Below are 17,278 nucleotides of genomic sequence, written 5' to 3'. Positions count from 1 at the left end.
AAAAAGTTGACCTTTTACTGGCATTCACCAAAAAGTTACTGACTTGGCTGCTGGGACAAATAATCTGCTATTACTGCTGCCCAATGGATTGCTGGATTTGGATAGGTAGGATGCTTAGCCAATCATTCTTGTTTGCAATTTTATTACAGCGCTTAGCTGTATTCCAGAAAAAGGAGCTGAAAAGGAGATTAAAGGAAGATCAGTGGCTCTCAGGGAAGATAATTATTTCTAGCTCAAGACACCACATAGCTCAGTGAAAAGCCATCTCTGAGGTTCCCAGTATGGGCAGTACTCTCCCTTTGTCTTCTCCTCCCGTTCCCTTCCAATTAGTTTTTAATCCTCCAAAGCCACGCATTTGTACAGACTCCTAAAGCTCCTCTATAAGCAGCAGAGAGAGCTGCACAGCGAAGGCACAGCTGGGGGCTCTCCCTTCCACCTGCAGAGTGCTGTTCTCTTCAAAGATCCCCCAAAGTGCTTTACTAATACAACATGGAAGCTTTGTCTGCAGCCGAAATGCAGCCAGCCCCGGGCTGAGACATCAACAGTCCACAACAGCTTTTAGGCTGCAAAGAACTGAAATTCCTACCTAGGGAATTTTGCACACCTTTGCTTGTGCATTAATCCTGCAATTGTGTTATTTGCARCAAAATCTACCCTGCTACAGAAAAGCCATATTCATTCCCTTTGGCCACATGCAAAACCAGACCAGTAGGAACCAAAGAAAAAACCACACAGAAACCACATGGGATATATGGCTATGCCTCATCAGGGACAGTRAAACAGTCAACTCTCTCCTCTGGAAAAAGCAGAGGTCAGGCAGCCAGAATGAGAATGCTCCCAGCTGGAGCAAGAGAGGTTGTGCTGCCTCAGAAGTACTGATCATGGTAAGCACAGGTAGCTGGAGCTTTTTCTATCATCATATAAAACCCTGACATAGACAGAAGTTCTGATGTCTTTCAGAAACTTGTTCTGTTGCCACACAGGACAGGTGGCAGAAGGAAACTTTGCTGGTGATTGCTGGGCAAGAAATTTCCAGTTAGGAAGAGATGGTTTCACTAAGGGACCTCACAACTGCTCCTTCATTCAAAGGACAGACATTAGACCACTTTCTCCCCTTCTCTGCAKTTTATTGGCAAGCCAAAGGGAGAATCAAATTGCTTCCCCACAAAACCATCACATGGGGATCCACTGTGGCACTGCTGCAACACCGAAAGGAGCTGTGAATTTAAACCCAAACTGACGTCAAGGCATAGGTGCACCCAATYCTTCTTCCTCAGCACAGCTGCAGAGATCACTTTAGATACCTTTTTTCCATGCCCATCACCATCATGGGTCTCAGATGCTGCAGCCCCATCTATTCTGGTACTTCACTCCTCAAACATTAACCATGAATGTTTAACCTGGCCAGACCTTTAACCACACAAACCTCCTTCATAGTCCTTCCTTGAATGCCTTCTTTTCTACAGGGACAAACAAATGCTTTCTGTCAAAGTCTSTCCCATCCACCCATCGGTATGTAAAAAGTCAGAGACACTATCCCTCCCCCTCTGCTCTGCCAGCCTTCAGCCACCTCTCATCAATACAAATGTCTCCTACTGGTGAAGACACCAGCAAATATCTCGTTGTCAGATCAGTTCACACAGGACACCCTCAGAGGTGTTTAGGAACCAGGTGTGATGTAAGCAGCTTGTGTCAGAGTGCCTTACTCACACACTCCTCTCTTCTSTGGGCTCATCTCTCAGCTTAAACTAATCTACCTTCTTAAAAGGCAGAATTTACTTTCTGATTGCCTTATTTTTGGCAACAAGCCACAATTACAACCTAAAGAGAATATAATTAATTTAAAATCATGACAAGGAAGAGCTTCATTTCACAGCTAGAATCAGCTAGAATTGTGTGAGAAGAGAAAAAACTTGGGAGGACCATCCTGAGAAACCCCTAGTGTTTTTCCTCCTCCCTGATGAGGAATCCATTAACCTTTGAAACAGCAGCAGTTTGTGCTTTGCCTATGATGTTTTCTTATGCCAATATATGGCTTCTTCCCAAYACAAAGATCCTGCTGTTTGAGGTTCCACAAGCCATCACTTGTCTCACCTTCCTCATCCCCATGTCCAGAGTTATGCTGGGGCTCTGTGTCCTGGGGGTGAAGGGTCTTGTCTGGCTCTGGCAGATGAGAAATCCCATCTATGAGGTCCTCGACTCCATCCAGGATATCATTAGCACAGAGCTGAAAAGAACAAACACACCCACATGATGCACAACAGAATTCAAGCTGTGGGAAGAGCCACCACTAAACAACTCACTTCTCCAAACAGATGGTTTTGCAAGGTAGGTCTGTTCACACAACAGTCATGAATAAGACTGCATTGTTTCTGTGACAAAGACAGGTGATCTTCCACTTTCCAGCACCCTCAACTCTGTCACCTCAGAATGACAAAGTTTGGACACTGGCCAGACAGCCTGGCCAGATCTCCTCCTCAGTTAAAAAGCCACTTAATTGACAGGGCCAGTCTAAGTAATAGAGGTTTACCTTTAGCCAAAACAAAAACTGGTATGACTTAAATTCTTTGAATTAATTTGTTAAAACTAGTTTAATTTTTTAGATCAAATTTAATAGTAGCACACTTTCTGCATTTCATATTTATACTCCAGTAGGATATACAGATCTGGATACATACTTGTGGCCCTGCTGTTCTAGGTCCTGTAGCAAAAAGARACTATAAAACCCTGGATTTTAAGTGCAGCACAGGAAAATTGGGAAGATGAAGGGAAGAGAAAGGATAAGGGTGTGATGTAGCAAATTACAGCATTGGTCACCAGCAACATGCCATCATGTGTGTAGTTTGATCCAGACAAAGACAAGGACAAAAGAGTGGGAGCCAGCGGAGGAAAAAGAAAGGCTCTGATGTGAACRAAGAATTGATTTAAAGACAGGAAAGAAATCAAATGTTCACAAATATATCAGGTAGGGGTAAAGTGTCATTTTTCACAGAGAAAGTTTGTTACAGACCTGCAGGACTCCTGCAGGATCTGTGCTGGGACACATGCTTCTCAACATATTCATTAAAAACCTGGAATAGGAGGTGAATAGCGACATGACCAGTTTTGCTGATGCCACCAGGTTTTTCAGGGCAGTAACAAGTGTGGCTGACAGCAAACAATCACAGAAGGACCTTCCTAGAGTAACTGTATTAAAATGAAAGATGARCTTTGGCTCAGACAAATATAAAGCAACACACATTGGGAAAAAATGGCAAGTTCAAACTGACTGTGGGAACAAGATGCAGAGGCCAGACTAAGCTGACATTTTCATGGAATTATGCCAAACAATTTAAAACCTAAACTGAGTACTGAGAATTCTTTGGAAAGAACAAAGCTCAGATTCCCATCCCCAAAGGTGTATAGAAGAACGGAAAAAGGGTCACGAAAGGCAAAAGGACAATCAAAGTTCTGGTACAAAGGATAAATTAAATCAAGACCTTTTGACTTGAAAAAGGAGGCAACTGAGGATGGATATGATGGAGGTCTACAGAATCATCAGCAGCAGAGAGAATATGGCTCACTTCATCTTCARTGGAATGCAATTAGGTTGCAAAATAAACAAATGAGCTGCTTTTCCACACAACATGCAGAAAAGCCACAAAACTTCTTGTTGATATGATGTTTAAGGTGACAAAAATTTACACAGGTTCCAAGAAAAGACAGAACAAGTCTATGGAAGTAAAATTCATCAAGCTCCATCAAACACAAAGACACCAGACACAATGAGCCTCTAAGTTGTAAACTGCAGGAGACTGACAGTGCCTCCCTTGTTCTTATCCCCTCCCAAGATACCAGCTGAAGATGTGACAGGGCCATGTGGYCCACTGTGGCCATATGAACCTCTGGTATGAGCACAGCTGTTATAGTAATTGCATCAGAATCTAACTGCTGTAGATCCACACACTCATGATACCCAACMCTCGCTTAGAGGTGATGGACACAAGGGGAGGAAGTGGAGGGCACAATCCCTACATTTACCTGGTACTTCAAATGCCAAGAAAYACAGTCTTGAAGCCATGGAGGTGGCATTTTCAGAGGCAATTCAGGGAGTGACTGACCTCCACCTTCCCTAAACAACTTCTGTGCTTACTGTTAGACAAAACAGCATCCTTGCACTTCCACAGAAGCTTCTGAGACACAGACTCAAAAGAAAAGCCCCATCAGAGGTCTCCTTGGGGATATTTTTGGTATGCCTGCAGTTCTAGGATCAGAGGAGTGACTGGGAGTGCAAGGAAAGGGAGGAAAGGGAGGTGAATGCAGCCTATAAGAAAACTGTCTAATGTTCAAGAGCCAGAGTGTTCACATACCCTCTGCAGCTGSGAGTCAATGCGCCACATGCGCAGGGTCTGATCCCGGGACCACGTAACCAGCTGGTAATCTTTACAGCCTAAAGAGRACAGAAACAATTAGAGACCCCACTGCAAAACAGAGACTATCTCAGCCCTGTGTTTAGTGTAAGCAGATTCAAACAAGCCAGAAGGTACATCCAATGGATAAGGCACTATACTGAAAGGCAAAGYGAGTCTTTTTCTKCTTGGAATTGACCAAGGAACATCARCCTTTGTGCCTCCCCACAGCACAGTTACCATATCTCTACACAGGCTGTGATTTAAAAGCCAAAAGCATGAAGTATAATGAATGCGATGCAAGTTTTCCAACTAGGAATGAACAAGACTCACAAAAACATTTATTTCAATAGAAGAAATTGTACCATAAAAATAAACATTTCTCAACTATAATTGTAAAGTGAAAATACCTTTTAGTTCATCCAAACTGTTTCAAGASGCAGATGTTTGAAAACATTTCTAAGCTACGAGGTGGTTCTGCCCTCCCTCTTTTTGCTTCTGAAAGAGTTGGATGATGCCAAGTTCAGGTTGTAAGGAGATAGATYTAACCACATACTATCTATCAACAGGCAGAGGTACACAAACCTATTTATGTCCATGTTTAGRTCTTGTGATACAGTTTTAAGTTTCCCTTGTCAAACAGCTGCTATGCTTAAGAATTTGCTGCTGCACAGCTGCTTCCTACACCCCTTTGCTGAAGCACAGGGGCTGTCTAAATACAGCACAACAAACTCTGTGGAAGGAAATTTGTGCTATCTTTGTTGTCTCCACACCAAAGCAGACTTGGAATGTTTGTGTGATTGATTTATGTCGCTTGAGAKGAGCATGACTATCCAGCTCCTGGTATGTATCTATTAACTCAGCTAAAACAACCAACTGTAGCYCAAGTCAGCTTCAATGTTCATTCACAAACCATCTTAAGACTGTGCCCCCAGATCCTAACACAATTCTCCATTACTCTCCCCTTTTTGAAAGGGGAAAATCAGGGTATGGAGGTGACTTAACTGAATGGCCCCAGCARCTGGTGGCAGAGGGCTGGAACAGCACTTTCACACAGCACTGCAAAGCTGCAGCACAAGCGACACCAAAGCCAGACATGCACATTCTGTCAGTGGCAGCTGAGGTGCTGGAAACAAAGCTGTGCTCTGTGTGGTTATGCAATCTCTGGTATGGAATCTCCTATTCTTAGCTGCTTACACTGGAAAATTTAGTCAGGATAGAATTCTAAMAGCAGATTCTCTGTCCCATGTTATTCCTCCTTTGCCTCGGTCAGCACACAAATAAGGTGGGCTTGCTGAGTCTGTGGTCTGGGATATGCTGGAGGCTGCTGATCCAGGCCATGATGTGAGGGGTTAACTGGTTAGCTTGCAGCTCTGAGAGGGGCAGGGTGACTGCACTTGAGCACCTATCTAATAATTTGCACRATTTATTCCAAAAGATTCATTTAAAAAGAGACTCCCAGGAGAGTGGAAGCAATGAAAGTCACCACTGACCCACTCAGCATTTGGTAGATTTGCTTYGCTAGCATGGAAACAAGGCAGTGTTTCTGTGGGCACTGCCATAAAACCAGTACAGAACAGCTGTAGTTTGAGGGGGGAGTGGGGGGCAGGAAATTGGGCAGGAACTACTCCAAGGAAAGGCAAGGGTCAAACAGCAACAGCACTGCAACCAGGAGCCTGGTCCCTGCACCCCTGGTTAGCTGACAGCCACARTGCAGGGAAGAGAGCATATTCAGCCCTCAACTCACCTTCTTTCTGCTTCCTCCACTGAAACTCCAGCACCACATCATCATGTCCCACAAAAGTGTGGACAGGCGTGTTCAGGTCAAAGACATTCCAGAGGAGGAGACTGTTTTCCCGACGGAGTTGGGGGACCATCACTGTCACCAGCCCATTGCTGAAAGGCTTGAGAGAGAAACACCCTTCCAGTTAGCCAGCAAGAGTTATGTTCCCATACTGCTCTTTCAATACTCTCATTTTTCCTTTTCCCACCAACACAAATGAGAGGGTTTTAAATGAGCTCAGCACAAAACAGAACCAGGCCAAAACCTTGGAAGGTCCAAGGCAATTGCTGTGCAAAAACACTGTCTTTCAATGGGTAAGGGGCAGTACACCAAGATACTCAATGCAGCCCACTTAGGACAAATAATTTCCTTCTGTTGCTTCCTCACTTTTCAGCTGTGAGGCTGGAGGGATTTCACCATGGACTTTTCACTGGGGATCCTTACTGCAATCYGCCTGAAGCTGCAAGAACTGCTGCYTGGGGACTGAGCCCTAGCAGCTCCTCAGGGTTGTAATGCTCAGAGGAACATGGAACCCAGTCCTACACCCGTCACTGTCAGGACAGGGAAAAGGAATCAAGGATTCAAAGCACAGCACAGGCTTCAGGCCACATTCAGATCTCTGGGGAAGAAAACAGTTATGACTGATGTTAAGAGCCTTAGCTTCACATGGCTGGGTGCTTGSTCACTCCTTCTCCTGAGTGCCCCCACTGTGGATGCTGCTTTGCTAGGCCTTCTTGGCACCAAGAGGGATTTTTAAAATCAATTTAATAATGTCCACAAGTAGAACTGGTGAGAAACCCTTTGGCAGTTTTTTATTTAATGTCTCTTTGTCCATTCTTAGAGCACAAGTGGAGCTGGTGGGAATTTCTCACTCACCGTGTATCTTGCCTTCCAGACAGGAACCTGGCAGGGAAGGATATTGAGGTATTTCCGAGGCTGACGGTAATCCCAGAACTTAAAAAAAAAAATAAATAAAAAAAGCCAAACAAGAGAAAAGCAAGCAAAGGCAAGAGTCAGCTGGCTATACTTTCAGGCTGTAGTTTTCCATGTGTCTTGCAGATAGAACAGACCAAAAAGCATGCCAGGGTGCCCACAGCATCATTAGGAATCCCATTCATTAACAGCAGAGACAGCCCCAAAGGACAAATACCAAGCTATCAGCATCTGGCAGCATCCCTTAGAAAACGAGTGACTTGGGGTCATATTCACAGTGATCATAGCTTGAGTAATTAGAGCAGAGAGACAGGCAGCCTGCTTGGGCTTTCAGAGCTACAAGGTACCCTGCAGGCTCCCAGCCAGTGTGCCAGTCCAGGCTGGAGGCAGGCCCACCCTGCTGTTACTGCTAATTTTCTAATGAAGAATCTAACCTTTTGCTTTGCTAGAATACACATCAATTGCATTCGCCTCAGAGCTTAGCTCAATGTGAATGAACTCCATTTGGCAMACACACAAAGCACTATTTCCCCCCAAGTAAGAGGCCCTGCACAGCAGTGCTTGCAGGCAGTCTCGTATTGATAATCCTCTACCACATGAGTTTGGAAACTCCAGGCRCTGAAGCATGTCTCCCTCAAGTTGCTGTAATCAGCTTGAGTCTGACAACACAGAATTTTGGGAAAAAGGCTCTTCTGGCATGTGTGGTCTGTTCCTTTCTGGCAAGCAACAGGCAGAGGCATTTGTTTTCAGCTTCAATACTGCCCTAATCACCACAGATACGTGGTAAACATGTGCTCACCCATTCTTCAATGACCTCTCTGCCTGTTCTGAAAGTGCAGTCCTGGTTCAACACACCAGGTGGCCAGAAACCAAACAACACAGATGCAGATCTTCCCAATGGCAAAGTACTCCTCAAAACTTCGTCATCAGCAGCAGAAGGGGCTCTGCTCCATSATCCTTCCACCTCCCCAGCAGGTACTGCAGAAGCAACACTTACCCTGACAGAGTTGTCCTGGCTGGAAGTGGCCAATGTATATTCATTGTCAGGATGCCAGTCCAGACCGTGGATTTTGGAGAGATGAGCTGCCAAATACTCCACTGCAGTGCTGGGTTTCTGCAAGGAGAGACATTGTCCTTCTCAAAACAGGACTCATGGCATTTGGTCTAGTTCTTTGGCATTAAAAGAGACASTTTAACAGGGGCAAGACAGTTGGAACACCCACCCCTGCTGGGGAACAGCAAACAGCTCAGCAAAAGTAGTTGCAGAAAAAATCCTGTGAAGGTGTGGCAAATTTCAGTCACCAAGTGCAGCTCTAAACCATAYTTTATACTCAGTTAAACAGTTAAGTACTATGAGATCAAAAGAAAAATGTTACTGGGCAGCTTCTGAGGAAAGAGGCTACCTACATACTCTCTTCAGGCTTTTGGACTCCCAATTCTCTCTGTTTAAACTGAACCACGAGAGATTTGGATAAAGTAGCACATTTCTGCATTATTTATCTATCACCAGAGGAATACCTGTATTGAGTAGGTGGGAATTTTTACAGACTGCTCAACAAGTCCTCAGCTTACCCTTTTGTCCCATATTCGGACATCCCCATCATGGCTTGTTGCTAAACAGTTGGCATTTTTCTTGTTCCATTTCACTTGGGAAGCTCCAGCTGCAGCAMAAACAGAGTAGGCCAAAACAAGCAATTAAAGAGAACACTGCACAGCCATTCCAATGACCTGGGCCTAGTGCTGCTCTTAGCCCAGGAAAGGCAGCTCAGAGGAAGGATATCCCAGAAGCCAGCATGAAGGATGGCATGAAAATTATTAACTCCTGATTCCTCAGTGTGTCATTTGTATCCTCCAGTTGCATGCCTAGATATTTATCACATCTTCTAGCCAGGGGCTGTACCTGATTAAAATACTCATATTCATTAGCTCAGATGGAGCAACTTCCTCCAGATCAGAACTGTAGGTCCATCACCTCCTTTCCAAACACCCTCTCTTTTTATTCAAGTTACTTCCAAGCGCTTAGGGCCTGCTCCATCTCCCCACCACTCTCTACACYATCAGCTGCTACACAGGCAACTAATGCTATTGATCTATCATTAAAATACAGGTGTAGAAGGCTGCAGTGCAGGTGACCTTGGGTGTGGCCAACTGGAATTGGACTCACTGGGTGGACTAGAAGGTCCATCTGTCAAAACACACCACAGAAGTCAAAGACATCCATGACACCGTAAGGAAACTGGATGATGGTCCAGATATGACTTTTATGTGGTATCATGAAGGACTCGGTCAAATCAGAAGATTGGTGATTATTTCTAATTAGAAACAAAGCACAGCTTTGGTTAATGTGGATTATTCAGATATTGTAAGCATAAGGCATCTGTTCACCATTATTCTGCCAGTATTTTTAAATCTTTTGAGCTATCAGAAAGGTGAGATCCATGAAAAACTAAACAGATCTCAGCCTGCTGCTATTCCCCACCTCCACTACCCACCTTCTGCTGCATGGTGAGGAGATTCATCCTGACAACCTGGCAAAAAGCTATTCTGGGGGATAAAAAGCTGCAAATAGACTGCCAGTTGATTGATTTGATCCACTCACTGAAGGGTACACAAACGTCTGGACCAGCATTAAACAGCATCAGGCACAGGAGGAAGGAAGGAAGCAAGGAAGCTTTCTGGGGGGCAGGCTGCTGGGCTGGCTGAGCTGTGAAACCTCACCCCAAACACCAGAACCAACCACTGCTTCTCYCTGACTCAGTAAGGTTTTTGCATTTCTGTGACAGAGAGGTCTGCTGGCTGGGAGGGAATTGGGAACTGCTGCAGATGTGTAGCCTAAGGAGATGTAAGCAGAAGAGCATGAGATTTACACGTTGCRAGGATTGCTCCAGTAACTCAGGGAAAGGACGTTTTGCTCATCATCCATGCCCAGTCCCAGCWCCAGCTGGTGAGGATGGACATGCAGCACCTGCCAGTGGGGGGCAYTGCAGAGGCTGGACACTCACCCTGCCAGCAGCCAAAACACAGAGCAAGCACATCCCAAAGACAGCTCCYTGCATGCTCCCTGCACGTTGCAGGTCCCCCAGGGAAGCAGATACAGCCAGCTGCCGTACCCAGCCCTCAGTGAGTGAGGGGACAGGCTGGCACCATAATGCCTGGCGTGTGGTTTAGATCCTCAACTKGTTCAATTAAACATAAAAGGACATGGGGAAATTACAGACAGGCAACCCAGGACAAGCAATGCAGCAGGGTGGTTAAGCTGGGATAAAGCTCCCTACGGTTGTTCACCAATGTCAAGGCACCAAATCCAAGTACCACAACTGCCCTCCATGCCTGGGAACCTCAAGGGGCTCCACATCTCTTTTGTATTCTGCTTCTCTAAAAGGAGCTGTGAACTGGAGCCTCTCAGGCTGCTCCTACACGGGACAATCACACATAGTGCCACCTCTGTACTTTGCCATGCCTGGCCTTGGAGCATGAAGGGAAGGAGGAATAACAAAAAGTGCATGCARCAATAAGGTTGTTTAATGCCTACATCACATACATGTCAGACTTACCAACTGCGGAGAGTGAAACCGTGGGCTTCCTGGTGTCTCTGAAATACAAWGTGGCCACTGTGAGTACACAGAGCATAGTCCAGCCTTCCCAGTGAGCTCCCAGCTATTCCAGCACTAATGTTATTGCTGCCTTGGGACCTAATGTACCTTCTACTTACCAAAACACACCAGCATTAAATGGAGTAAAGGTGACCAGCTGGAGGACAACAGCCATTTTGGAAGTGTTCAAGGTCAGGCTGRATGGGGCTTGGTGCAACCTGGTCTAGTGGAAGGTGTCCCTGCATTTGGCAGATGGATGGAACTAGATCTTTAGGGGCCTTTCCAACCCTGACGATTATATGATCCTGTCTTGCCACCACATAGAGCAGGAAGTTTAGGACAGAGGACAGAACTGGAGTGGACTAGAGGGAAGAGAAATATACACAAAGTGTGGCATATTGCAACATGGGTAGGCAAGGAAACCACTCACAAATTGTTGCTACAGGAAGAAACAAAACAGCCTTTCCAAGGAGGAATAAAAAGAACAAACAGAGCTATGGAAATACTCGACAAAAGCCACTGATGCATTCATCGAGACTTWGCAGATCCTGATTCAAGGCAGATGGAGCAGTTACTACACAGCAAAAATTTCACATCTAGCATATAATAACAAAATTAGTAGGAAATCAGCCCAGCTGTGTGCAGACCAAATTCTGTCTGTCTACAAACCAAATTCTGCAGTGGCAGAAGCCAGTGCGGCACCATGACAACTCCCAGCAGCCAGGACATATGTCAGCAGCCAGGGCATAGATCAAGGTAATAATTTACTTCCTGACCTGTCTCCTCAGGAATGCACCCACTTTTTCATGGAAAGTGACAGTGAAAATAAGGAATATTGTCTTCAGCTTTTTCTGTTTGCTCAAAAGMAGAATGTTTTCTGTAATGGACTACACTTCTCCCTCCAAGAAATTCTGCCTAACCAATAACTTGTTTTGTATGAAAAAATAAGTGGGGAATTTCCAGCTGCCCTTACTGCAGGGCTCCCTCCCTAGGRTGTCATTAGAGACAGTCACTTCAGCAAGATGGTAATTTTCTGGAGGCCAGTGGCACCAGGACCTCAGTGTCATAGCAAGCTCAGAGCTTTTCCTCGCACAAGTGGGATGTAGAGGCTTTCAGAGACTGCCTAAGGAACCATTTCTGAGCAAGTGATACAGACATAAAACAATGGAAGGGCACAACAGAATTAAAGGAGGATTTCTGATAACAACCTTCAGAGATCTTTTTCAGAGATTTTTTTTTTTTTTTTGCTTGGCGCTAAGATAGTATCACAGGAAAACACAAGCAGCAGTTATTGTATCTCTGTGTCTTTTAATTACACATTAATAATATATTGTCATTCTCAAGCACCATTTAACCAAGGATCTAAGTGCTTGTTCATAAGAGCTAAGTAAGCCTCYGGGTAGCCTGGTGCAGTGGGGTTATATAATTATCCTCCTATTATAACTGAGCAAGGGAGGCAGAGAGGAACAAAGTGACTTACTGAGGGTCATAAAGAGTTATTGTACAGCCAACAAGAGAACCCAGTAGTCCCACTGCCAGCTCCTTGCTTCTCAAGTATAAAATATGGGGCTTAAATATTGGTGGAGTTTGGATACATAGCTGGAAATATGTGCCACCMTGAAAATACTCATGACAGAAACCACCACCAAGAAACGAGGGAAGGCACAAATGGGAAAACCTTCTTGAATACATTGCTAGTCTTCCACTGAGGAAGAACCAGCAACAATCACTGAATTTAGTAGGAAATGGCTATAGGAKCATGAAATGGTGTTCATTAACTCAGCTTAAAAAAACCCAACAGGCTGAGGAACACCCTTGGGCTTCAGGAAAAGCCCCCAGGGAAGTGGGCAGGGAGTGAAGCCAGACAGTTGTAGCTTAACTGTACCAGTCTACTGCCCCTCACTGACTCTGAACTGGCTTGAATATAGGGGAGCAGAAGTCATCTTGGAGACAATGGAAGTRGCTGAAGGCCCTGCAAGCACAGCATGCTTTGCCCTGCAAGCTGATATTTATGGAAAGGAATCCAGTGATTTCCCCACAATGCAGAAACATACTGGCTCTTACTTGATGTCCCAGATGTAGATGTAAGTGTCCACAGAACTGGTGACCAGTAGGTCTGGCTCGAACACTGCCCAGTCCAGGTCACTGCAAATGCAAAATCATAGTAAATCAGAAAAAAAAAGTACACACAGTTTGCATCAACTTCTCACTAGCAGCCAGTACATTCCCCAACAAATTCACAGCAACTCCATGACATCTACTGGAACTTTTAAAGTAAAAAGCAAGATCTTAATAATTTCTCTAAGTAAATTCCAAGAAGCAATGAAATGCTTCTAAGTAAATTCCAGTGAAGCATCCTCCTGGCCCTGAACTTTACAGCTACCATGTGTGTGCTCTTTCCCCTCCAGGCAAAGGGACACTGTCTCAAATAGTTCTCAGTAACCACACATCCTTGGCATCAACCCATCACTCTGGGATGCCTCCCTGCTGGGAACACCAAGTGCACCTGGGACACAAACAGCCTCCAATCCGCCCAAACAACTGTCATTTCAARGGCTGAAGATACTTTCCACAGTCAGGAGCTTGAGTAAAAACAGTCCTTCAACTGCATTTACAACCCAGCATGGAAATACGACCTTAAAACAAGAGGCAGAAATTTCCCCTGCACCACTGTAACACTCTCTAAACTTGGTCTTTGGGATTACCTGCYTTAATTAAGCTGCTATCACACAGAAACACAGCTGGGATTCAATTTAATAAACATGCTGCTATCTGTTTCCCAGATGATGGCTGCTGCTCTTTACAAGGACAGCAGCCTAAGGCAATGACACTCAAGCCATCAAGAGCTAAGTTCATACACTGGGGGAGCCACGAGAGAGTAAGCCACTTCACACATGACATCATCACCAAATGGGAATGCAGTTCAGTCCAAGGAAGCGAGTAAAAACAGGCTCAGAGCAGTGAGGCCAGGACTGAAACATTTAGCTTCCATAAAACAATGCAYCATTTTCCACTCAGCAGCCCACAGCATGAGTTGTTCCTCACCTGATCACACGTGTGTGTCCTTGCAGAGATGTGCAAACTTCCCCATTACCTTCCTTCCACTTATACAGGTCAACACGCTGATTACTCTGCAATTAGGTGGAAGAAAAAAGAGACAGTCTCAGGCCAGAAGGTAGGACAGGGATCTGTGYGTTGGGACCAGGTTCCCTTCACTTTGAACAGCCTCAGTTATCAAGGAGTCACACCAAGATTAGCGAAGTCCTTGCCCAAAGCAGGAGAGCAAAGATGAAACTACAGGCTGTAAGGACTTTTGAAAGCTTACACTTTAATTACACCCACTTAAAATTGGAGATAAATTAGAATGGGAGAGAAAAAACACACATTGCAAAATGTTTCCACAAAATTATGTTCTCAGAGCTTTTACTCCTAACAATGTGCTGTAACTGCAAGCAACAGGCAAACAATTTCTCTCTGCAAGAATACTCTGCCAGTCYGTTTGATTCACAACCGGAGTTTTTGGTGAGGGGAATGATGGATTATGACTAGTCCTCCTCAGCTGGCTCTCAGTTCCCTYCTGGGAAAATCAGGGCCATTGCCAAACACAAACAATACAGTCTAATGGCTTCAAGGTCACCTCCTCAAGAGCACTCCCTCCATCCTTGCCAGCCCAGGAGAAAAGCTTCAAGTGTTTATCACTAGCTGTAAACCACAAAGGCAAAACAGATGTATCAGTGACAACTTTATTTAGGGTTCCTTCACTCATTCCAGGAATAAATCCTTGCCCAAATGCAGCCACACACAAAGTTACTTGAAACTAGTTATTGTACTGTAATTTCATGCTCTGTCTTAATCAAGGGTCACTTCAGGCCAGGCCAACTCTCATCTTTCTGGGGCAGGAATTGCCTTTGTGGGTGCATACAGGTGCCAAGCACAGGGGGTCTTGGGCCATGACTGGAAATTCATGCTRATTTTGGAAAACTAGAAAGAATATAATCTTCAAATGTTATTTTCATTAGCCCCTTGTTTTCAGACTTACAGGTAGATGAGGAAAAAGACAATAGACTTCACAGAAATCCAGAATTGGTGAGGCTGGAAAAGCTAAGATCACTGAGTCCAACTGTTACCTTATTAACCTTGCAGTTTTTTTTTTGTGGTGGTGGATTTTCTTCCTACCCCAAAGCTGCTTCATGTGAATTCCAATTTGAAGTTAGATAAAATATTACTGCCTTCTCTGAAATGGAAGCTCTCATCCTAGCTGAGCAATAATATATGGCATTCCTTTAAATGCTCACAGCAGGGCTGCACTAAAGCTTGGGGCAAAAAAAACCACTTTGCATGTTTCTCATTGACAGAAGTATTTAAGGGGTAGAGTGAAATCACCCAATGGGATTTATCCAGGACTCCAGAGATCAGACACAAGATAAGGATCACCAGATAGACTGCTCCTCCCAATAGGAGCATTTTCTAAAAAATGGGGTTTTTCATAAGTATCAGTATTCACTTCCAACAATTTCACCACTCTCTTGTTGAAGTACCTATGACCACACAAAAGAAAATGCAAGGATCCAGGATTAAAAACAACAGCTTTTCTGAAACAACAGTTTAGGAGTCCCCAGAAACATGGTTGAGCCAGAGCACAGACACAGCCAAGCACAGCAAAAGGACATGCTCCAGCTCTTCTGGAACGAAGCTGAACACAAGGACAGATTGCCCTCTGCCCACACTATTTCCAATTAACAGGACTGCAAACCAGGCAAGGCTGCTGGCAAACAGGATGGCAGCYTTTTATACTCCTCTTCCATCCACAGGGATGCAGAGGGACAAGAYCCCTGGGCTGCCTACAACACAGTGAAATGGCTAAAACGCTGGTGGTTTTGACCCAAACTGAAAAAACTGCCTGATCTTATCTTGGGCATTCCTCAACCAGTGTGTGTCAGCAACTATGTTCAAATCCCCGGAGCATCATAGCATGTTTGTATATAAACAGAAGCAGCAAGGTTTGATGCCAGCTACACTGGGTTTCAGTCTGGAACAAGATGGGTTCCTGTGCCCACACAGAGCAGCAAGAGTGTTCAGATGGGCAAGACAGGCACAGCTCCCTTTGCAGCACAGTCCTGCTCAGATCAGCCCGAAATCATCACTGGATATTGTCTTCAGAGCATGTCTGAAAAGAAGCTTTCCTACTCCACTTGTGGTCTGTCCAGTGCATTTCCTTTCTTGGTTTTGATCTGCCCAGACCGTATCGAGAAGTGGCACCAAAAGACTCATTTTTGCCAGTTTTACTAACTGTTGGCTTTAGAAACAGGTTGCTGCTAAAGGCACCTTTAAGATGTCAGTCATGTGCCAGAGCTGGGAAGAGACAGGCTGGGGAATGTCAGAGAGCAAACAGGCAGAGGCTCCCAGCTGACAGCACCAGTTCACTTTTAAAACTGCCTTTAATTAAAATCACAGCCAGTCCAGGAAGCAAAAGGAACAAAAATCCCAAGAAATCACCTTCAGCTAAGAGTTTTCTCAAAAAAATAGATGAAACCTCTCCATCTYTAGCTAGTCCAAGATTCTCAGGCTACAAAAATGGACACAACAGGACAGAAAAGGCAGCTCACCTTGAGACCAGTCTGCACCTGGCTGGTGCCAATTGCCACAGTGCTGTGGGTGATGTCTTAGAGTTCCCCCAGCAGAGCTCRGGGCCCTGGCTGAAAACAAGCTACAGAGCATGACAGACTGAGTACAGAGCAGAGCCAAAACCTGCACTCAGTCTCACATGGCTACTACTGCTTCTTCAGCCCAGCCCACTGACTCACAAAACTTCTCAGTGATCCAGTTCAAACCCCAGCTGCAAACCCCAGTTGTTACAGCAGTGAGCCAGTATTGACTTGTGCTATTTACAGACAGCCAGGTGCACCACAGCCCAGCATCAAGGCAGGGAGGTGAGAACAAAACAGAACAGAGCAAGAAATTCAAGACAAATCTCAGAATGGAAATCAGAAAGAGAGGACTTCCCTCCAGAAAAGGACCATTCAGATGCCTGATTTATTTGGCAAAGTGTTTTGTAAATGGCAAGCAAAACTAGATTCAACCCTGACTGCCCAAAAACTGAGAGCCATCAAGCTGAACACCTCACTGGCAGTAAATCAGAGTTAGGCCTTGATCTTGCAATGTGACTTGCAGAAACATGTCTGTGCCAGCTCCACACAGCCTTCCAGCTCTGCAGAGGCTCACCCATGAAAGAAMGACAAGGGAAGACGATGAATTACAGCTTTTAAATGAGTGAACTTACCGAAGCTGCAAAGTAGTAGGCGTAGCTATCATGGGGGTTCCACTGCACCGCCCCAATGTCCCACTTGCTCTGTCGGGAGATCTTTCGATGACCCTCATTTGGTGCATCCAGGTTGACGATGTAGAGAAAACGGCGGCTGCAAAACACACAGACACAAAGGGACTGCATCCCACAGGATTGATCTCAAAACCCCAGGCTCACATGGAGCTCACAGTCTTTTATCCAGAAGCACAAGGAACAAAGGAAGACAAGCATTTCACAAGACAGGTGAAAACACTATTCCTGAAAATGCTACATTTGA

The 17,278-nt window shown here is 45.0% G+C and overlaps 1 protein-coding gene across 1 annotated transcript in view; it reads right to left on the bottom strand.

Annotated features, from left to right (window-relative positions):
• Positions 1-17,278, bottom strand: part of WDR59 (WD repeat domain 59) — a 49,574-nt gene that overhangs the window by 26,088 nt on the left and 6,208 nt on the right. Inside the window, exons 3-12 of the mRNA XM_057376397.1 lie at positions 16,978-17,113; positions 13,743-13,828; positions 12,762-12,842; positions 10,659-10,696; positions 8,677-8,765; positions 8,102-8,218; positions 7,048-7,125; positions 6,136-6,292; positions 4,350-4,429; positions 2,095-2,227 (exon numbers count right to left, since the gene is read on the bottom strand). Coding sequence (XP_057232380.1) covers positions 2,095-2,227; positions 4,350-4,429; positions 6,136-6,292; positions 7,048-7,125; positions 8,102-8,218; positions 8,677-8,765; positions 10,659-10,696; positions 12,762-12,842; positions 13,743-13,828; positions 16,978-17,113 — 995 coding nt within the window. The remainder of the gene's footprint in view (positions 1-2,094; positions 2,228-4,349; positions 4,430-6,135; positions 6,293-7,047; positions 7,126-8,101; positions 8,219-8,676; positions 8,766-10,658; positions 10,697-12,761; positions 12,843-13,742; positions 13,829-16,977; positions 17,114-17,278) is intronic.

Source organism: Malurus melanocephalus, unplaced genomic scaffold (genome assembly GCF_030028575.1).
Source record: "Malurus melanocephalus ecotype Western Australia unplaced genomic scaffold, MMel_1.1 scaffold_279, whole genome shotgun sequence".
NCBI lineage: Eukaryota > Metazoa > Chordata > Aves > Passeriformes > Maluridae > Malurus > Malurus melanocephalus.
This window is presented reverse-complemented; position numbering and strand designations above follow the sequence as displayed.